The sequence below is a fragment of the Camarhynchus parvulus genome, chromosome 4 (genome assembly GCF_901933205.1).
Source record: "Camarhynchus parvulus chromosome 4, STF_HiC, whole genome shotgun sequence".
Lineage (NCBI taxonomy): Eukaryota > Metazoa > Chordata > Aves > Passeriformes > Thraupidae > Camarhynchus > Camarhynchus parvulus.
The window spans coordinates 29,919,042-29,941,492 of NC_044574.1; the positions used below are offsets into that span (position 1 = coordinate 29,919,042).

The window sequence follows — 22,451 nt, forward strand, 5'->3', positions numbered from 1 at the left end:
GTTTTTGCCGTCTTAGGCCAGCACTGTTCAGTGCCCTAGTGCAGCCCCGGGGTCACCTGCGGCACAGCCCGTGCTCCGCTCTGCCCAGCCGGCTGTGGGCCCCAAGGCAGCCCGCAAACAGCCGGACCTGTGCAGAGCCTCGTATGGCGAGGGGCAGCTGGCACCGAGGAGCTGCTTCGAGAGCAGCCGTCCCCGGGTATCCCCGAACGTCCTGCAGCTGCAGCCCCGCTCGGCACACCGCGTTTCTAGGGAAGAATGAAGTGTGGCGGTGGGAGCGGCCCGGCCCCGGCTCCGGCCCCTCCCCGCCGAGGCGCCCCGGGGCCGCCCCGCGCCGCGCCCGCCCCGCCGCAGCCGCGCCCGGGCCGCTCTCGCCATGCGGCTGTGGGTGCTCCTCAGCGTGCTGCTGCTGCTGCTGCAGGAAGCGCTGCCACACGGTGAGCCGCCGCCCGACGGGTCCCCCCGCTTTGCGAGCCGCCGCCGGCTTCCCTTTTCCCAGCCGTACCCGCCGGCCCGATCGTCCCGGGACGGGAGCGGGAGCCGGAGCCATCACGGGAGGGGCAGCGGCGGGGCTCCTGTCCCGCTGGGCAGAGGCGGAGGGAAGGCGGGTTGCTCGCATCGTGTGAGGCCAGCAGGTCGCCGAAGCCTTCAGGCGAAAATGTGGGTTTGGGTTTTGGGGAGAGGCGTTGGCAGCAGCCCCGGCTGCTCCTGCCGCCCGCTGTCTTTGGGGTAGAGCGTTTCAGTCCGCGTGCAGTCCCGTGTGGCGTCTGAGGAGGGGACAGGGCTGAACGTGGGACAGCGTTGGATGTGATGCTTGGATTTAAAAAACAACCAAAAAAATTTTGGCTTTCTGCATCGTTGTTCGATTAGGAGCATCGAACTTTACTCATAACTTGAGTAAAGTTATGAGAACTTTTTTTCTCACAGCTCCTTCAGGCTGTGGAGAAAGTCTTGATGGGGAAGGGACATTCGTAACTAATTCTTGACTTATGTAGACTTTAGCTAGCAAAAGGGAGCCTCTTTCCCTCTTGCAAAATGTGAATGAACTTATCAATACTTATTCGGAAGAAACAAAGAAGTAATTCCGTTGGTTTTCACTGGAAGGGCTTGGGGATCAAGGCGTGCATAACCCATGGAAGGGTTTGTAGAGAAATAGGAGGCAGGCTCTTAGGTACGTGGTGAAAGGCAGTAACCACAAGTACTTTAGTAGGTCATAAGGAAAACATTCTTATAAGAACATAAAAAAATCCTCCACCCTAAGAGCTGATAAACATAGAGAGAATTTGTCAGAGGAGGCTGTAGAGTCTCCAGCCTCTGGGAAAGTCAGAGCTCAACTGGACGTGGCTCAGAGCAACTGAACAGAGATGGGAAGGGAATTCCAGAAGCCTTTTTCAGCCTAGTTTTTCTCATGACTATATGCAGAGGAATTGCACTGTGGATCACATTGATGCAGGAGAGGATTTCTGCTGAAAGATCTGGTCCGTGGGTATACCACATCAAGAAAAGTGATTTCTATCTGAGAAGTAGACAATAAATACAGAATAAGAAATGAGTTGTAACTTGGGTTTCAGAAAGATTTCCCAAGTCTCTGTTCTTGTCAGTTTCTTATGTTTATACTGTAGTGTCACTGGGTGCTCCCTGCTCTGCCATCCAGAAACTTAACAATGGGAGAAAGTAACCAATTATATTTAATAAGAATTTCTTGTCTAAAGCTAAATGTAGAAGTCCTAATGTAGGAATTGTAATTTCAAAATAGTCTTCCTAATTTATCTTACATTAATTTATGAACTAATGAGACATGCCCCTCCAGATTGGCTCTGTGTTTGGGTGACTAACTTTTCGTTTGAAGTATCACAGATGATGAGATGTGTCCAGCTTGTTACATTACTTGTAATCACAAAGATGCTTTCCTCGCTTAGTGATCCTGCTGGTTAATTATACTTTATAGTAATCTCACAATTTATTTTTATTTCTATTTTAAAATTTATTGCCTCTTTAGAATCAACTTCAGGAGCTGATCAGTGGTAGAAATGAGGCATTTTCTCAATTAATATTTTTCTAAGTCTTAATTTTATTATATTTTATTATTTAATAAGGAATGCTGTTGCACTAAAGCAGTGCAACATTAGGCAGTGCAATGTTATTGAAACAATGAGGGCTCAGTGCATACCTCTAGTGAGAAAGTGAAATATCCCAAACGTGGCATATTCATGTGCTTGCATAAATGGGCTGGTTGACTTTGTTCCCTTTCTTGGGAAAATCTTGCAGATTGCATAAGGAAATGGAGGATTCTTGGCGATGGTTTCTGTGTTCCTGGAGGGATTTGATTGTGTGTCCTCTTTACCTTGGGTGCTACTGTAGCAGTTAATTTTGTTACCTGGCATAAAAAGACTTAATTCAGCTAAGAGAGAAGACCGGATTGTGAGGTGCAGAAGTGGTGCTAGAAGTGGTCAGTAGATATCTGGAAAGACTTACAAGGGAATGTTGGGAAGGAGCATGGCTACAGCTTGCTTGGAAACTCGCCTTTTTGGGAGGTGCAACAGAGGCAGAACCAGGTTTTCTGTGTAGGAAGATAAAAGCTCATCTGATGTGTTCCCTGAAATGCCCCTGCTGTCACCTGCAGGGAAATACAAGGTCAGGCAGAGAAGGCTCTCACTGAGCGGCTGGGAGTGTGGTGTAGGAGGAAAGTGTGAACTCGCTGAACTGCAGAAGCATGAAACAGAGGGAGCCTGTGTGGAGAGGAAAAACTTAATCTTGACAAAATCAAAACCAGGCTTCTGGCACTTAAAATTGAAAAGCTTTCATAGTGGAGTCTTTAACAGTTTCTTAAAGGCAGAGTCTCAGGTGTGGCAGAGCACTCAGTATGGGATGAAGCATTTCCTAGGGGTGAGGTTGCAGGGTCCATGTGCCTTAGAAATTATGTCAGGATCGAGGCTGGCAAAAAGCAGTGGAAATGTCAAAGAGTAGTTCAAACAAATTTCAGTAGGGTTTGATGGGAAAAAAAAAAAAGAAAAAGGATGGCTGAGCCAGAGCTTGTGTGCTGCTACAGAGTAATCTGGAAAGTTCAACAAGGAACTGGAATGGCCAATTTGAAATGGGAATGCTTATTCAAAAGGCTTATGGGGCCTGTCAGTGGAACCTCCCAGTACTGTGGCACACTTATGTGATGGAATTCCTCTAAGATGGAATAGTTTACCCAAGGGAGAAGTGGCAGTATGTGTTGAAGAAAACTTTCGTGTTAAATCTGTTTCCTGGTGGGTTTTGGTGGTAAAAGTCACCAGGGCTGAAATACCAGCACTGTGGAGAGGAACCAACCTAGTAACTGACCACCCAATGTGTAAGGACTGCTCTGCTAAGGAAAACCAGAGGGGCAGCAAGGGCTGGATAGAAAAGCAAAAGGAAGAATAACTTCCCCTCACATGGGCTGGGTCACACACATCGAGGTGTGGTGCAGAATGCAATTGTTTAGATGGCCACAACTAATGACTTAAAGCAGCTATTCAGAGAGCCCCTCAGAAGAGCAGCAATTCTTGACTTGCTCTGGAGCAGTACTCAAGTAATTGGATTCAGATGTTGTTGTGGAATGGCCTGACTGTAGTTCTAGTATTCTTTCAGGAATAATAAAAAGACAAAGAAACCAGTGATGTGTTTAATTTTGAAAGGGGGAATTACATAAGAGGAGGAAGCTCCTTAACTCACATGTGGGTTAAATATAAAAACCAGAATAAAGCAGGCCAAAAGAGCTTGAGAAACAGCTTACAAAAGAATAAAACCAGCCATAAATCCTTTTTCTTCTTCTGATGTACCATGATGGGGCAGGGAGACGTGGCTGCAGAATTTTTATAACTGGTAGGAATGGGGGATAAGAAAGAGTATCTATAGAAAGTGAAATTTAAAAATTTATCTGTGTACACCCATGTTCACTATGGAAGTGCTTAGAGTAGTTTTAATGGCAAATGGTGACATGATAAGCATAGAAGAAACTGAGTGCAGTATCCTACAAAGCACTGTAAGAAAATTAGCAACAGAAACTGTTTAAGTGCCAAGATGTTATGATATACACCTGAGGTGTAAAGGAAATTTGAATCTGAAATTGGTGAAGCCTTAACCCAGATGCTTGTCATTACTTATCTTTTCCCAGAGAAGGACGTTGAAGCTGGTGAAGGGTCTAGAGGGTAAGTTCTGTGAGGAGTGGCTGAGGCAGCTGGAGTTGCTTAGCCTGGAGAAAAGGAGGCTCAGTGATGACTTTATCACTCTACAACCTGAAAGAAGGTGGTAGCAAGGTGGGGTTTGGCCTGTTCTCCGGGCAGCATGTGAGTGGATGTGAGAACAGAGCTGCAGGCCAGGCCAAGGGAGGTTTGGGTTGGACATTAGGGGGAATTTCTTCATAGTAGGTGTGATTTGACATTGGGATGAACTGCCAGTGGAGGTGATGGAATCGCTGTCCCTGAAGGTTTAGGGAAAGACTGGATGGCCATGGCCTAATTGACATTGTGGGTTTTGATCAAAGGTTGGACTCGATGATCTCAGAGGTCTTTTCCAACTGAATTGATTGTGATATCACTTCATACCACTCTATCATATCATATAGCTATACCTTTCCAGTGAAATGAAATATCCCAGGATTTTACAATATTTGGAGGAGGTAGATGCACAAAGCCAGATGCCTGTGTTCTGTAATCTGAAACTGAGCTCATGAATTGCTGAAAAGTCAGTATGGCTTTGGCATGGCTGCCTGTTTTTTTTCTTTTTTGGCTTTTTTTTCCTTTAGAAGTTTTGTTCTTTGGATCTGCAGAGGTTCTCTAAGGACTTTCTGTAAGAGTGTGGCCATGGATGAGTTGGTTGATGTAGTTGGATTCCCAAAGGCTTTTATTAAGCCTGTTGTAAAAAATTCCTTGGGAACCAATGTGCTGTGAGATAACGGAAGACCTCTCATGGAATAATAACTAATAGGAAACAAAGAGTAGGAATTAGTTTTTTTGCCATATGGATAGAATTGCTTTTAACCAGCTGAATTTAACAGGGATCTTATAAGGCACATGTTTTCAGCATGTTTAAGTAGCTGTTAAAAGAAAAGAAGACTGTCAGTCAAGAGTTATAGAACGATCTCTCAATTTGGAAAGACTGGGCAGGGAAAATAGGACTTCAGATTTCTTGTTGGTGGATGCCAAATAACACAAACTGTTCTAACTTCATGTATGCCTTCCTGGGTTTCTACTTAGGAGTTTTTAACCAATAGTTCCTGCTTAGGAAAGTGGTCTTGGAATTACACTTGATTATTTTTAAAAAAGTCAGCTCCTAATATTGCTACCTTGAAAAGTAATGAGCTGTTTAGACAGGAAGGAAGACACCGTTAATATGTACAACTAGATCTGAGCATACCTTGAACCTGGTGTACAGTCTGCATTTGTGTTCTTGCCATCAGCCAAATGTGGTGTAGCTGAACTGTTGTAAGATGCATATTCTTTACAGGAACAATTGGAGTAGGACTTGTCAGTCTGGAAAGAATATTAGTCAAAAACCCTCAAGTTTTGTAAAAGTATTTGTGTTGGAGAGAATGTTGTTGGAGAAACGTGGATGTTTATTTATTTAATACAAAAACTAGAAAGCATCTGGTATTTGTGTAATCTGTGTGATTTTCAAAATTGACCAGACAAATCAATGAAGAAAAACATCCAAGGACAATATAATAAAAAAAATACTAGAAAACCCCCAAACCCAAAACCAGCCAAGCACAATAAAATGATAACAACTGTGGTTCACAGACCCCTTGAGCTAACGTTCTTGGAAGCTCAGGAGAGTAGTATCAAAGGAGCAGAGATGGTTGCCCTGTTCCCTGATTGGCGTCAGACACTAGGTGGTGTCAGTGCAAATAATTTTGGCCTGACCCACTGTAGCCTTTCTAATGTAATGCAAAGAAAAAATGCTACAAACTCCTAGTTTTTAAATTTGTGCTCACAAGGCACTGTGTTGTTTAAAAGAAATGTGTTGTACATCAGCCTGGACTTGGAGAAGTCAGAGCTGACTCAGTGCAAGGTGTCCAGCTGGGGTTTGAGGAGTGTCACAGGAGCCATCAGTGGCAGGAATCTGGAAGTCCTGCTGTTCATATTGGCAGCCTGTACCAGTTTTAATTATGCTGAGTATATGAGTATGCTGAGTTTTTGATTCCAGAGGGAGCCTGTTGATTTGTACAATGAAATACCTCAGTGTTTCCATGTGGAAAACAAGAATTAGCTGTTGGGTACAGTTAGTGGCGTTTCTGGTGTCTGGGAAAAGTAGTTTTAGGCTTGCCTCACAGAAGGACCGTGCTTCCTGATGTCAGTTAAAGTTGGAATTTTTTGTTTGTTTTTATTTTTAAATATTTGAGACACCTCACTTTTTCTTTCCTTTGTTTGTTAAGGCAACTGGGCATCTTTGTTGTCTCTAGGAGGTGATGAAGTCTCTTATTGTTTGTCTCTAAATAAGATTCTGTCTTCATCTTGACTGTCAAAATAAATGGCTCTTATGGAGAAGTGACAAGTAAGTCACCTTCAAGTGACTGAAGTATCACTTACATTTCAGTAATTACTGTAAACTAAGAAACCTGCATCACTATTAATATTTTATAAATTGTCATGAAGTTCTGCATTTGTGAATTCTTCATGTGTGCCTTATGGAAGTGTGGTGTGTGAAGAGGTCATGCAGAAGTGATGGGCACATGACATGAACATGGAGAGCTTGTGTAGCATTGAGTGCTGCATGGCAACGCCAGGAGGTGGAAATGACAAAAGTGGCTGCAGATAGAAGTGCTGTATTTCTTTCCCTTACCATTTGTAAAGTTTTCATAGCTTGCATATTTCTCTGTTTATGTAAGTGTAGATTTTCCACATGTTCTTGAAAGCTCTCTTTTTTTTCCTTTTTCCCCAGGAAAATGGGTCATCGCAGACTTCAAAAACTTAAGGAAATTAACTGTTACTAAGTTCTAGTCATCTTTTCTAGGAAGAACAAAGCTTCAGTTATTCTCTGGGATAATAAGATTTTTTTTTTCCAAAGGAGTAAATAAACTTTTTTCTAATCAGTAACATTGCCTTTTTTTTTTTATTTTACCAGTTATTGGACAGCCTGCGAAGAGTAAGCGTCCCAAAGAACCTGGAGAAAACAAAATTAAGCCTGTTAACAAGAAAGTAAAACCCAAGAATGCCAAAATGAAGGAGAGGGAGTCAGTGGATTCCTCTTTGAAGTCCCAGTCCATACTGACACAGGTGATGGATAAAGGTCATTTTCAGAAACTAGCTGCCACCTTAAGCCTGGCTGCAGGACAAAGCATAGAGCTGCGATGTAAGGGGAGTAATGTTACTTGGAGCTATCCTTCTTATTTAGACACCTTTAAAGACTCCAGACTCAGGTAAGCTATTTTTCATTTTTTGCAGGAAAAATCCAGAACATTTTTTTCTCTTACTGTGTTCAGCACCACTGGTGTTTTTGTTTGTTTGCGTGTTTATCTACATTTTTACAGTCGTGATTTTCTATTTAATAGTTTTTAGTGTCCGCAAAAAGGATGAGCAAATTTTGGTCATCACCATTTGCACTGTGGGATAGTCTTGCAGCATGTGAACTCTGTTTCCTTCAGATTAATCTAAAATGAAGATGATATTCACCATTGTGCTCCAGCCACAAACAGGGAACCACGTTAGGGTTGGTCCGAAGTAAAACTCACAAAATGTGTGTGTGGATGTCAGGTGCTCACTACCAACTCTGTTGCTCTGCAGAGACCTGCTCGTGTTGGGCTGTCCTGGTTGCTAATGTGGCTACCAGGTACGGTAGTAATGTTAATTTCCTGAAGAGACTCAAACCCACATCTCTTAAATAGCAAAAAATACGCCAGCCTTCACACTAAGGAGCAGGTGAGAGTAATGGTTCAGTCAGAGTTGCCTTTGCGTGCAAAATGAAATTGCAGGGCTTGTGTTGCATCAGAGTTTAATGCTAAGGGTTTTTACTTTAAAGTGAAGAAAGCTTTTTCTTTAATCTTGTGACTTCTTAATGAAAACCACAGAAGGATTTGTTAGAGCAGGAAGAGGAACTGACTGCCCCACCGTCTGAGTGTCCTGATGGTCTGAATATCTTTTCTGAGACTCTCCATACATTGCCCTTCTGGTTTTTCAGGGTAGTACACACAGATAAATCTAGATTAAATGCAGTAATTTAGTTCTTGTTATGTAGTCATTTAATGTAGTATTAGAAAGAGGAGGGGCATATAAGGAGCTTAAGGATATCTTGCACAGGCATTTTATTGCTCTGAGAAGTGTTTGTTTTCACTGGCTGTTTTGTGGAGACTGTGAAGCACTGTGAGTGATACCCAAAGAAAGAACAGTTAGGAGCTTTTCTTGGATTATTAGGTGAGAGGAGCATAGAGGTATGAGTCAAGATGTCAGCTGCTCTTGTCCTGTTGTTCCTAAATGAAGTGCAAGTGAATATGCTCTCACTAAGTCACTCAGGTTATCTGAATGTCAGTGTTCATTATTAGTACATTATTTACAGGTGCGATGTTACCTTAAAACCTCTCCCAGTTAATTAGTTTTTCAGATATATTCTTCTTCTTTCCACTTCTCTTTTCCAAGGGGAGTGTTGATGAATGGCAGTTACCACTGTGATCTCTAGCACATCCTCCTGTAATTCATGAGCCAGTTCTCTGTGCCATTGTGTGCTTGTCCCTTGCTGGCTGAGGTGCTCAAGGACTATCCTGGATGAGTGCAAGGCTTCTGCTACAGTAAGTTACAGCAGCAAGCTGGTTCCTGCTGGGGGCTTATTGCAGCAATATTGGTCAAAAGAGCTAGTGGCCTCTTTAACCTGCTGCTGCTTATTCTTTTGCAAGGAATACTGTTCTATCCCAGTTTCTTTCAGCAGGTGGCGTTTATTAGCTGCAGTACAGGCCTGCCCTCCCAGCAAGCCAGAGCTGGATGAGCAAACCAGCAGGGAATGTGCGTGTAGTGGTGGTGGCGTCGTTCTTAATGTTTTGTGCATTTGCAAATAGTTTGCTGGCATGGGTTGGTCCTATAGACCCTCAGGCCATGCCGTCTGAGTGTCAGAATCTGGCATTGAAGAAGGCAGGGCGAGTATTCAGGGTTTTTGGAGAGGAATCTGAATGCTTCCTAATTAGTTATTTGACTGTCTATTCCTCTCATGCAAAATTAAGTGTTCTCTGTGATACAAGAAATTGAGGTAGTTTGGGAAAACAGAAAAAAGATATTCATGTCATGATTGTGTAATTTTCTGGTTTCCAGTTTGAAGTCGTTTGGGATCCTTCAGCAATTTACATTTTTGTACTCAGTCAAGTTAATGGTGGTAGTTTAACCATATAACAAAAGTTAGTTGTGCCACATAAAATAAGTGCTGTAAAACATTTTGACTGGGGAGATGCAACTTGCCTAAGTATTTATTTTCTTTTAGAAGTATGTAAGGCATATACTTGAGGATCTGTATTGAAAAATAATGGTCATTGCTTTTGAAATAAGTTGTTAAAGCAGTAAGGCTTGACTAAAGTAAGTTTGACTAAATAATCAGTTTTGAATACAAGCAGAAGATCCTAAAATTAAGTAGAAAAAATGTAAATATAGATAAGAAGCAGATTTCAGAGTCACAGAGTAGTAATAATTTATGGAGAGATTGACCACAGAATCCTGTGCAGTTGCATTTTGATCACGTTTTTAGCTTGGCTTCGGTAATTATCTCAAGATCTTTGCTGTAACAGGTGCCTGTGAAATAAAGTCTGCTCAACAGAATGTGAAATTTGAAATTTATGTTCTGTGGTTTCAGAAAGATTTGATGGATTTTAAGTGGAAGTACCATGAAGGTACCATGTTACTCAGCTCAGCTGGCAGTGTTTGTAAGTGAACTGGCACTAGAAAAGGTCAGCAAAGCTATGACCTTTCAAGAGGAGCTCAGATCTTCTTCATGGAATATGCACACCATGCACCAAGCATCAACTGCAATAGGCAATTTAAAAATTTTTATTAATGCATTATCTTCATTATTTTAAAACAAAATGATGAATATAGGGCAGAGGGGGGAGATTCAGAAAACTTATTAGCAAATAATAACCTACAGCAAAAATTGTTTAATCATCTAGGTAGAGATATGTCCAGTATCTTCTACCATTTTTGAGTACTTAAAGATCAAGTATAAGATAATCCCCTCATTATCAGTTAGTGAGGTGTGGGCAAAACCCAAGCTAATTAACTGGGCTGGGCCTTTTTTACCTCAGATTTCCATGTGGGTCTTGCTGGACTTGGGTCACTGGTGCAAACCCGAATTGATGGCAGCAGCAGGGGGATGTGATGGGGCCAAAAGGCGGTAATGGAAAATGAAGAAGGAGTGGGTTGGTGTGCCAGAGGAAAAGTGAAGAGGAGGAGAGACACTGGTGATGAGATCCCTGCAGTTGCTGGGGACTGATGGCTACAATTCTGTTCATAGCAACAGATGCTCAGGCATCCAGTTATTACTTTTCCCTTAAATAATAGAAGGTATGTACAAATTCAACTACTCTGGCATTTTGGCTTGCAACTAGTTAAATTTAACATCAATGTAATGTATTTTCTATGGGTGGTTGCAAAAAGAAGTAGGGATAAAACCCAGATGTTTTGCCTCCATTCTATGGTTACTACATTTTTAACTCACCCATATGGTAAGGAGAGTACAGCAATCTGGGGAACAATATGCCTTTTCTAGAGAGGAAGATTTTCATTAGAAAAGCCATTTCTGTAGTATTAGTGGCTATGCTTTCATTGAACTTGTCCTTGTAGGCGTACTCTACAACCTGGTAAATAAAATATTTTACTTGCTGTACTAGAGAGTCTCGGTTTTTAATGGGTTTGGAGCTGTTACATGTGCTATAATTATCATATCTGAGGGAGTGAGAGATGCTGAGTGAAAGGAGGAGGAGGACTCTTTGGCTGCTTCTTGCTGAGATGGAGCAGAAATTCAGCCTTTCCACTACTCTAACTGGAGTACACAACAGTACACACTGAAACAATTTACTTAGCTTTGAGACCGTAGTGTGCCATACAACTCAGAGAAAGCTTGAATCATGCAAACATGGTTCCTAGCTTAAGGACACACACAAGCTTGCTGCAGAACTTCAGAACTTGCCTTTTATCTGTAATGCTCTCTTGCTTTGTGCAGCACTTAAATACTTTTTGTCTGAAAATTTTGGGTGCTGGCTGAACTGGCCAAAAACATTGGTGGTGTTAGCAGTCAGAGGTTGCTCTTGCACCCCCAGTATGGAAAGGCTGGAATGCTGTTTTGTAAGACTGCGAATAACAAATTAAAGAGTGGAGGCTCACCCAGAAACTGGATCTACAACATAAGAGAGGGATAAAAATAAGAGCAGGTGGATTTTCCCTTTACTAAAGCTTTATAGCAGAAAGCTGCTCAGACTTCACACAGTCTCTGTGCTGCCTGGCTGGAGCATGGGTCTCCCCTGCTGAAGACAAGCTGCATTTGACTTGGTCTGATAAGTAAACTGACACAAAATGGAGCTACTCTGATGAAAGAAGCTGGAACAAACAGCTGGATGTGCATCACATGTACATTCCTGTGAGAGGAGGTGTCTGGACAGGAGCACTCCCACAAATATTGAGGAAACTGGGTGTGGTGGGGGCCAGAATTAGACTGAAATTAGACTGCTTTCACTGAAGGCAGTGAATGCATCCCGCAGGCTTAGTGGGTTGTCAGTTGTGCTCATGTGTATAACTGAATTTGATTTTGCTGCTTGTGCTTTGAAGTTTAAAAGCTAAGGATTTTTTTCTTGTGTAAAACAGCAAGATGTAATGTTCCTGTCCTAGTGAGTGTGTATTTGAGATAAGCTCTCTTTTGTCAGTATGAATGCAGCTACTTGAGAGTGGTAGATGCTCTTTGAGTGATGCTATGGACACTGTCTTTATAGATATTTTTTATATAAATATATATTTTAGCTTCTAAAAGTGGAATAGTTTTCTGGCAAAAAAATCTTCTGAACTTTAAAGTTTATTAATAAGATGAATGTATGGAATAAGAGTTTTGGGCTATGTTTCTAGTTTCTTTAAACAGTCTGGTAATGTTTGTATATACATACATGTTTGTAGATACAACATTTTTACTTTGTGACATCTACAATGCAGCATCTAAAATACTTTTGGCTTCTAGGTCAGATTTGCCAGCATCTAAAATACTAATGAAATTATACATTTCCCTGGAAATATTGGTTAGCTGCAGGATTTACCATTTATACTTTATTTTATATGGCCTGTTTTGTCTGCCTAATATGGTCATGTCTCAAGTTTCAACACCTGCACTTTCAGATGCCAGGTTTTGTTATTGCATGTTTGTGGATGACTGCCTTGCTAGGTTATTACTGAATAGCTTATTCACAGTTAAAAAGAACACATTGTACAATAATTAATTAACTCTGACCTTCTTTTGCTATCTGTTGGGATTTCAAGCTATATCTCAGTGTCTGCATTAATGATTGGAGGCAAAAGAGTTCTGGCATAATGGTTTCTCTGTATTGTAGACATTTATTACTTGATCTTTGGAGAACATTTTATTCTGAGGTTGTCATATAGCCTGTGAAATGTGAACTATGAAACTAGACAGTAATAATACAGACTAGGACATGTTTTGGGTTCATCTTTTCTTCCTTTTGGGTATGATACACAGCATGTTCTCTTGTACAGATAGGAATCTCTCAAAAGTTACACAAAAACTGAAGATAGTTTATAATGTGAGGTAGTGCATATTTTAAAAATGGAAAGGCCACTGCACCATAATTACATGATTCTAATAAATGGAATCAGACAAGATTGTATAGAACAAGTGCATTAGTGGATAGGAATTGTGATTTGCTTGTTTATTGAGGCAGGCCTCAAAACTGCCCTGTGGTGGATCCATGTACGTGTGTGTTGGTGTGGATCTAATGGTGTCTGAGGGCTTACAGGGAAAGGCAGTTCTCAGTTATCTGTGTTTGAGGTGTGTATTTGGTGTGTTTTTAATCTCTAAGCTGCTGGCCTGGCTGAAGGCTGAGTATTGGGTTATGTGGACTGCTGCTTGTGATTGCTGCCAACTGTGCAAACTGCTGGCAGAGCACCTGGGGAGCCAGAACTCCTGGGAAGCACAGGCAGCTGAAGTGTTGGCCTCTGTTTAAACAGTTATTCTGCCTGCAATGGACACTTAAGCAAAACTCTTAAAAAGGATAAAAATTTCTTCAAAGATGCTAATCCTGGAAAGAAATTATTCAGTTGTGTATCTGCCTTACAGAATAACTACCATATTAGTAAGAATTAGGAGGGTAATAAATATTCAAAAAACCCACAGTTGAATGAGAGCTGTTCAGACTTCTTGCAAGCTGTGTATTTGTCCAAATCCCTTTCAAAACAGTAAAAAGAAGTTCATTATCAAATATCTAACTTGGAAAAATCATTCCTGACTTGGTTAGAAAGAAATTACCTTGTAACTCAATGTCTTGCAAAGGAAAGAGGGAGCCCTTCATGACCTAGATTGACTACCATGAGAGGCAGCTGGTTGAAAAGAACATTTTTAAGGATCAAAGCAGCAGGAAAGTGCATCAGTCCTGCCATGTGGCTGTGCTGACAGGATTCCCTTGAGAACTGGTAGTTTTGGGCCATTGCTTTTGCAATACATCAAAAGTCAACCCACTAGACTGCCAACCACACCACCATCTGTCTGCCAGAAAGAGCCAGGAAGGTAAACCTTAAAATATATTAAAAAAGAACAAGTTGAGACTGTAGGTGCTGTATTTCATAAGATAGGACCTTTGCCTTTTAGAATAATTGTCAGTATCTATGTATATGTCTACATATTTATAAATATTTGCGCAGTTACGAATGTCAATCCACTGAGAGATGTGCCTGGGAAATTCAGGAGAAGGGAAAAAAACCAAATCAAGTCTGAAATAATCACACAGGCTGAATTTTGTGTAGTTACGTGATGGCACTGCCAGTACACCTCCAGCAGTTCTCATGCTCTAAAATGGCCCAGGAATGTGGAGGAAAGTCCAGTGGGGTGGCTTAGACCACAGGAGTAGGTGATGCAAAATTACTTAATTTGCAGGACAAATCCGGGCTGAGGTAGCTGCTCTTTGCAAGTGGAAACTTGGACTGGTGTGTTAAAAATTGGTAAAGCATTCACACTGAAAGCAGGCAGAAATTATTGAACAAACTCTCAGTAGAATACCTGCTCCTAGCTACCTGTCAATTATCTTTGTTAGATTTTATTGAAGCAGTGTTACAGTGTTGAAAAAGGACTGAGGTGCATGTGGGTTGGTGTGTAGAATGAAGGAAAGGGCTATACATGGACAGACTAGGCCAAAATGTAGATGAACATATGGCCTAGAACAGTCACAGCCCAGTTTCAAAATGGAGACTTGAAGGAATCCAAAAACGAACTGTACAAGAGAAAAGCTTGCAGGGTCTTGTATGTAGTTAAAATCAATAAAACTGCTCATGTAAACAGTCTCTGCTGGAGCAAAAGGGGAAGCTACAACAGAGCTCTGCAAGTGAAAAGTGGTCAGTTGCAGAGAAGGAATAAAAAAATCAAAAGTGGAAATGAGCTGATAAAAATATACAAGGAACTACATCTGTGCTTGTCTTTGCCTTTTGTTTTTATTTTTCCACAGCATAAAGCAGCTTGACAGGCACAGTCAGCTGATCCTTGCAAACTCCACTGCAGCAGACACCGGTGAATACAGCTGCTGGCTTCAGCTGTGCAATGGTAACAAATGCAGGAAGGATGAGACTAAAACAGGGTCAACATACATCTTTTTCACAGGTAATTAACTCACTGGGGGATTATTAGTGGAAATATATTTGCTGGTAAGGCAGGAATAAATCTACATCAGTGATTTCATTGTCAAGATTTTACTGCCACAGTTTTCATCTATTTTTAGTGTATGTTAATGAAGACTCTGCTGGTGGGCAAAAAATTACTTGCTTAGTGTGATTTTTTTTGAGTCCATTTTCCCTCAGATTATGCAAAATACCCAAAGTAATGGATAATGCAATGAAAAGCACATACCTTATAACGGACTTTCTGAGGATTTTCTACAAAACGAATAAAAAATGTTTTAATTCTTGAAAATGTGTCTTGATAAAGAAAATAAATCTGTGCAGAAGATTCATTTTGTCATGGCATTCAGATGACCCCATGGACTGTCCCGCACTGCCACTTCATTCCAGTTACTTGCACTGCCTTAAAAAACTCAATAAGGCCACAATTTCTCTGAGTCCTTATAGCATGTTGAGAGGCAAAACCCTCTTCAAGTGCACATGATGTCCCCCAGAGCCTGTGCACAGTTTGCTGCTGCTTGGTACAACAGAGCTGAAATCAAATGGTTCGTTTTTTCTTCTGGAAAGCATTCTGAATAGTAAAACAACCTTTGATGCCTCATTAGAGCTAAAGTATTCATGGCTGGAAAATGTTTTAGTACAAAATGTTAAGATAGGATTGTTTGCAATACATTTTGGAATTAAATTGGACCATGAGAAATAAGATCTTAATGTTTTTAGGATACATTCCTTAGAAAGGCTGGAATAAACTTTTCAGTCAAATTATTACATAAATGGTAGAAAGAGGAATTTTAGATTTAGGTTTCCAAGAAGCATGCCAATTATGGAAATACTCCTTAACTGTGGTTCTAAGGGCACTAAATATTTCTTCTACTTAGGACACTAAATCAAACATTTTGCCTAAAAGCACAGGTATAAAAAGTGTGTAGCTTCAAAAAGTATCTTTTTCTAATAGTCCTTATCTTACCAGTGGTGATGGGATCCAGATAAGCATTTGGAAGCTTACTAAAAGACATTCCAAAGATTTTCTTAAAATTAAAAAAAATACTTCATTTTTATTTTCAATTTAATGTTATTTAATGCAAGCAATGCTCTTTTTTCTTTTGTCTGTGCATATTAAAATTAAGCCAAAGCTTTTTGTTTTAAATGTTGCTCACAGCTATTTTTTCTTGTCAAATGTACTTTTCTTTCTGTTAAACCAAGATGTAATTATTTCTGTAATTATGTAATCTCTTCTGCACAGACAAAGAGGAGCTTTTTGTACCTACTCCCAGTTATTTTGAGATTGTCTACCTGAACCCAGATAAACCTGCAATCATCCCATGCCGTGTTACTACTCCTTCAGCAAAAGTGACTCTTCACAGGGAATTTCCAGCAGAAGAAATTGAAACAGATGGAACTGATATTTTTTATGATGCAAAGAAGGGTTTTGTCTTCCAGCACCCTACTTCTGATCATAAAGGTATTGTCTACTGCAAAGCAGAGTCACAGGGAGCACCTCAGATTTCCATCAAATATCACCTACTATATGTGGAAGGTAATGTGCAGTTTTCTCTGTGCTTAAATTGACTCTTCTGCTGACACTAAGAAAATATTTTTTAGAATGTAAAATAAGTAATGTAATGAGAGTTTTAAAAGTATCAAAAGTATATGTGATAAAATTAAACTTTATCAAGTTTAAATTGCAGCAAGTTTCCCAGTTTAGAAGGGAAAGTTGCAGGTGTAAAACACCTGTTGCATTAAGCAGACTGAGTCCAAAACTGACTCTCAGTTTTATCAGTGTATTTAACTTTAGCAGATAATTTTTTGTTTCTAAACACTGTCTCAGTTCCCAAGGGCCCACCCTCAACCACCATCGCAGTGTCATTGGGTAGAGCTGGACTCAGTGACGGAGTTCATGTCATCTGCACAGTCCTTGGGGAGCCAGATGTGGATGTGAGCTTCAGGTGGCAGTATCCAGGGCAACAGGTAAGAGGTGTATGCCCTTCCTGAAAGGGTTTGTTCTTCACAAAGGCAGCATTTTGAATGCTCTTTCCAGTTCAGGCATGCTGGCAGGAGGAGGCAGCATATCCCCTTTCAGCTTCAGCCTGTCTTTCCCTGACAATTTCCTTGAGAAGTCACGCAGGGATGAAGCTGGAGAACCCTGTTAGTAAAAATCAAATTCAGCAAAGCTCACTCCTCTGTCAGATTTCCATTCCAAAGATACTTTTCCTCTGGCAGGATTTCCAAAGAAAGCCTCAGACAGGGCCAAAGCCAAACAGCATCAGGAGGCTGTTCTAGGGCAAGCCATAAGGCCCACTGCTGCCTCTGTGTTTGATATCCCTTCTTTCTCCATGGCTCGGGTGCATGAATTATCCCAGCACAGAATTCTTAAGCTTGCCCATATCCTGGAGCAGAATCTGCTTCTGCCCAGCCTCATCTGAAAGAATCCACAGGAAACACAATGTGAATCTGTGGTCTCTTTTCTCGCACAAAATAAGATGTATCTGACTAGCATCACTGAAGGTCCCTTCTCTTTTCCCTCTAACCACCCTCACCTGTTACAGCAGGAACTCATTTCTTAATCATTCTAGACCCAGCTTGGCCTTCCAAAACTCTGTATCTCATTAGTGTCCATCCTAGTTTTGCATCTTTCCCAGGCTGCCCCCAGCCTAGTTTGCTGGCTGTTATTGGCCCAGCTGTTCCAGAGGTTTTACTGCACCTGATGCATGCTGGCATGTGCATGGTTACACCTCTCTGGCACTGATTGAATATAAACAGCTAAAGCATGCAGGTTATCTCCCTTGTTTGCTATGGATACCAGAGCTGCAGTGCAGGGCACATGGGCTATCAACAGAGGACTACACCCTCTCACTGCTCCTGCCTACGGGGTGAGAGAGGCTTTGGCCTGTGGCCTGCCTCTGTGCTTATCCACGAGGGTAAGCTATCCCAGCTCCAGCTGTGCCTGGGGTAGGCAGGGGAGAGTTGTGTTGGGGTTTCTGCCCCAACAAAAGGATCAAGTAAATGTCAGAGTAGAAGCGCTGCATGCTTGTTGGAGACTTAACATTTATTGAGAGTGTTCATGTACTGCAAAGCAAAAAGGTGGGGTGGAAGGAGAAGAGACAGGACCTTCAGTGATGCTGATCATATAGACCTTTTATACAAGAAAAAGGACTGACATTGTTCTAAGATTCACTGGATGTTTCCATTCATGCTGCTGCTTTCAGTGCTGGGAGCTCAGGGGTGGTTTTGTCCCAGCCCACACTGCTCAGCAGCTGGGCTCTCACCTACTGCCTGATTCCTGAGCAGAAGGAGCACATCTATCCCTGCTTGTCCCTAGGTATGGTGCATTGTGGAGACCCTCCTTTTACCTCTGTAGTCAGTAACAACTTCTGGTTTTTTTCCACTCAGTTGTTTTTTTTTTCTTGTTTCCCCTTGCCACTCCCTGACAATTGCTGTGAATGCATACAGATCCACCCTTAATCTGATTCCATGCAACAGGCTTCAAAGCAGGCAGGTAGTTTGAGGAAAAATGGACTAGCAAGAGCCTAACCAGGTAAACAGGGTCCACTTTGTACAGTCTTTACCTTCACTTTCAGCAGGGTCAAGGAAGTTCCACTTGCTATATTTAAGAAGTAACTTAGACTTGAATTAAGTGTGCAATATTACTTGATTGTAGATAGCACTTAATTTTCAGGCTTGGAAGAGGAGGTAGACCTTTGCTAAGTGGCGTAATTACTTTTAAAGGTGTAACAATTTTTATTCTATTTACAACTGCCAAGAGCTTTTATGGTTTTTTTTTCCTAAAGCTGGTAATGCCTACCACTTCCTAGGCATTCACTGACTGCAATGTGACTCATCCCTAAGTTTCAGGAAGACTGAGAGCTGCCTTTGTACTGGCCATTTTGCAAGTGTGAGATTGTAGCCTTGACTCTGCTTAAGTGTCTAACTTATCCTATTGCTACATCTAGTTTAAGCCTTGTAGCATTCATATTGGTAAGTGGTTAATCCATCTATGTCATGAGGCAAGGGAGGATGGTTTCCACAGAAATCTCTCTCTTGCATTTTCATCCCAGTTATTGGTATAGCAGAAGCCAGTGTGCTTAAAGCTGCTGACTAGCAGCTGCTGGATTTTGGAAGAAAAGAGACTGCCTTAGTCTATCATTGGGCCAATTTCTCTTATCCAGTATTTTGTGACTTCCTGAGGTGCCAGGCAGTGTGACCTCTTAACCAGTCCATTAGAGAAGTCCCTTACAGAATATTAAAAAAAGCACTTTTTAGTTAATAACAAAAAAACTCCAAAACAAAACCAAAAAAACCAAACAAGAAACCAAAACAATAACAACAAAAACCATGAAAAAACATTTTTTTATATAAACATGGTGGGTTGTACTTTTGGCTTTGAAGTTACATATACATTTTGGAAAGCAGAATGTGAAGATTAACTCAGAAGTATTTGAGAATTATTACTGTTTGTTTCTATGTTATCTGATGTAGTGTTTTCTAAAACTAGAGGAGGAATTAGTTTTCAACATGTGACTTACAGCTATTCACTGTGCTAAAAGAAAATGAAAACTCAGTCAGATACCTCATGCCACTGCTGCCTTCTTTTTGAGACATGCTTGAAGTCTGAAAATGAGTTCATACATCTATCTTGACACCTCTCCAGGACACCCCACCTATTTGATCAGGTACCCAAATGCAACTTTAGTTAAGTGGCCTAAAACTGAGCTCATGCACAGGTCGCAGGCAGAGTACCTGTGCTTGGAGTGGAGGAGCCATCGCATTAACCTTATTTGGCATAGCTTATTGGTACATCAATATTTAATGCAGCAATGTTGCTGCCACTGCCAGACACCTTCAGTTCCCTCACTTAGGGCTGACTTTTGGATTTAGGCTCGTACTCTCCAGCCTCCTGCTTCAAGGTGCTGGGGTGGTGTCACTAAATACACTTTGTGAAATCACCTGTTTTATGTGGGTGGGTTGTTTTTGTTTTGTTTTGTTAACAGTCCGGGAGGCCTGTGATTATTCAAAACTTCTGGAGATTGATAAACAGAGGAATTGGCCATACTACAAGAATCTCAAAGAGCGTTCTTCTTGTGGAGGATTTTGAAGACACAGATGTGGGAAACTATGTTTGTATAGCTCGGAACCTACAAGGAGAAACAACAGTAGCTACCAAAGCTGAATTGAAGTGATAGAAAAGACTTCTGGTTGTGGACTGACCTGTATGTTATTTGACATTATAGCCATTAATTTTCTTTATTAAAGTTTAAATATAGCTTCTCTCTCACTGTTTCTTTTATATGATGTTGACGAGCTTGACAGGCCACAACAGAGTTCACTCTGTCCAGCAATAGTGAATTGTGAGTTAATGAAACTACAATGAAGCATTAAAGTGTAAGTCTGAACATGCCTAGGGTGTGTGCATATTTGGAAACAGGTGCTCTTTGGGCTTTCCTTTGCATCTGGTCTTTCCCTCAGACTCTTGCAGGAGGTCAGCCCGCTGTGTGGAACGTGCAATTTGAACATTAAGAGTACTGTACACGCTTAAAACAACAGCAAAAAAGCAAACTAAAAAAGCCTTGTAACAAAGTTAGCCAATAGCAGTTGTTTATTTTGCAAGAATAATTAAATTTCTGAACATTATGAAAACATAAATGTGTGTGTGCTCATTTTCATATGTGTGTAAAGACAAACACAAAATTTTCTCTCCAGGTGAAGATGAATACCCTCTAGGACCTTAATATATATTTAATATCTCCAGAGACTTGTAAGTAGTTGGGTATGCTAGATTTTCCTTATGTTGTTGCATTCTTACACCCTTACAACATGTAGCTTACTTAATAGTTCATTCCTCTTTAGATGTCTGGTGTTATGTTTAGTAAATTATGTAGCAAATTATGGTTGCTAAAGGTAAAACTTGCATTTATTTATATATTAGCATTTACAGAACAAAAAAAAGGCAAAAAAAGCAAACATTAGAATAATGTTCAGTTTTACAGAAGAATTTCCTCTTAGGTTAATAACAAGTTCAACTTCATTGTATTAATTTACTTAGGAGAAAAGGAAAGATATTTTCATTTACACAGAACTAAACCTGGATAAATAAGCTACTGTTTTTCTCACCCTGGGTTTAGTTACCAGTACAAAGAAAGAACTTGCCAGAGGAGAAGGTAAGAACTTGATAACAACATTGTTGGACATTTTGGCAATGTTTGGTTTTTTTCTTAGTCTCAAGCACCATCTTTATGTGGGCTAGAACTTTAAATACAAATATACTCCTTAGTAGTGAAATGACAAAAAACATTTAATACAAGCCATGTTACTTACAAGGCAAGTGAAAACCAGCTTATTCTGAACACACAAGGAAGCAAAGCAGGAACTGCTCCCTTGGTCACACTCTTCTCTCTGTTTCAGCCTGAGTTTGGAATTCCTGAAACTTTCTTCTGCTGAAGGCCTGAGGTAGCCCTGTGCTCCAGCTAATTCAGACCCTTGAGCAGATGTGTGCAGCACTGTTTGGAGTAGTGGCAGCTCTAAGGGCTAATGTAGAAATGGCAGCTTCCCAATAAAATCAATTATCTCATTAGTAGAGTAGCTAATGAAAACATTAAACAAGCTTGCTGAATGTGTTTTCTTCAGCATGCAGGAACCTAAACCAGTTTAACTGATAAGAGAAATACCCATGGTAAAGACTGAAATGGTTCCATGCAGGTCTCATGTAATAGCCTACATGGAGAACATTCCCCAGGAACTTTATCTCTGGCCTCTGAAAATAAGGTATCAAAAAAAACCCCCAAAAACCAGCATGCAATAGAACTGACTTTGAAGGTGTAAGAGGCGAGGTTAATCTGTTACAATGTGTCAAGAACATTACACTGTAATCCAAAGGACTAAGCAGGTTATACAATTTCATAGTAATACCTAAAAAGAGTCTTGTACTATTTTTTTTAGGGAAAAAATGTCCTTGTATCATGTTTTTTTTTTTATTCTGACCAAATTAACAATCTTTGACCTTCTAGATGAGGCTGTGCAATGTGTTAATTCCTTTTTAGCATTTTTCATTCTTCAGAACAATGTCTTTCCCTTTGAACTAAAGGAGTTGTGCCAGCTTTTTGAATTTCAAAGTGCATTTGAGCCTGTAATTCAACAATTGATTTCCTTCTCAAAGTATCTGGGAAGTGGGAGATCATGTCACCTGCCCACCCTTGTTCAACAGCACAGTGGAGGCATCACTTCCTTGATGACAGTTTGGCAGGAAAAGATGGTGTAAATCCATTGCTTGAGTATTGCCCTGGGGTGTAATGGTTATGCCTAACCATCATGTGCAGGTCTCAAGACTGATACAGAAGCAGAGCCTCTAAGGAAGAGTTTTGGTGGGTGTCAGATCCTGTCCATCCTTTCTGTCCTTGTCCTCCCACCAAGCATGAAAATAATTCTTGTAATTGAAAACAATGAGAATTCTTTTACTATGTATTTTACACAGTTTTTGTTTTACCAGAAGCCTCTTGGTCAGAGCTGATGTTACACTGATGAAGTTAATTGCACATTTCCACCTAAATGAACAGTGACAGGGGAAAAGAATGAAGCCTGGGAAATAAATTTTAAGTGACTTGTCAAAGTTACATGCCTAAAGCTCCCAGCGCTGTTATTTCCATT

General features: G+C 40.8%; 1 protein-coding gene across 1 annotated transcript; it reads left to right on the forward strand.

Annotated features, from left to right (window-relative positions):
* The first annotated feature begins 329 nt into the window (after window positions 1–329).
* PDGFRL (platelet derived growth factor receptor like) lies at window positions 330–20,453 on the forward strand. Its single transcript, XM_030946779.1, has 6 exons — window positions 330–434; window positions 7,087–7,381; window positions 14,645–14,796; window positions 16,057–16,350; window positions 16,642–16,781; window positions 19,802–20,453. Exons 1-6 carry the CDS (start codon window positions 374–376, stop codon window positions 19,988–19,990), a joined length of 1,131 nt encoding a protein of 376 aa, XP_030802639.1. The 5' UTR covers window positions 330–373; the 3' UTR covers window positions 19,991–20,453.
* The last annotated feature ends 1,998 nt before the right edge of the window (window positions 20,454–22,451 follow it).

Bases quoted from the DNA above. Each gene is read 5' to 3' on its own strand.
- PDGFRL (XM_030946779.1), top strand. From the start codon at position 374: ATGCGGCTGTGGGTGCTCCTCAGCGTGCTGCTGCTGCTGCTGCAGGAA. The intron at 14,797-16,056 runs GTAATTAACTCA...TCTTCTGCACAG, and splicing joins AACATACATCTTTTTCACAG to ACAAAGAGGAGCTTTTTGTA. The intron at 16,351-16,641 runs GTAATGTGCAGT...ACACTGTCTCAG, and splicing joins TCACCTACTATATGTGGAAG to TTCCCAAGGGCCCACCCTCA.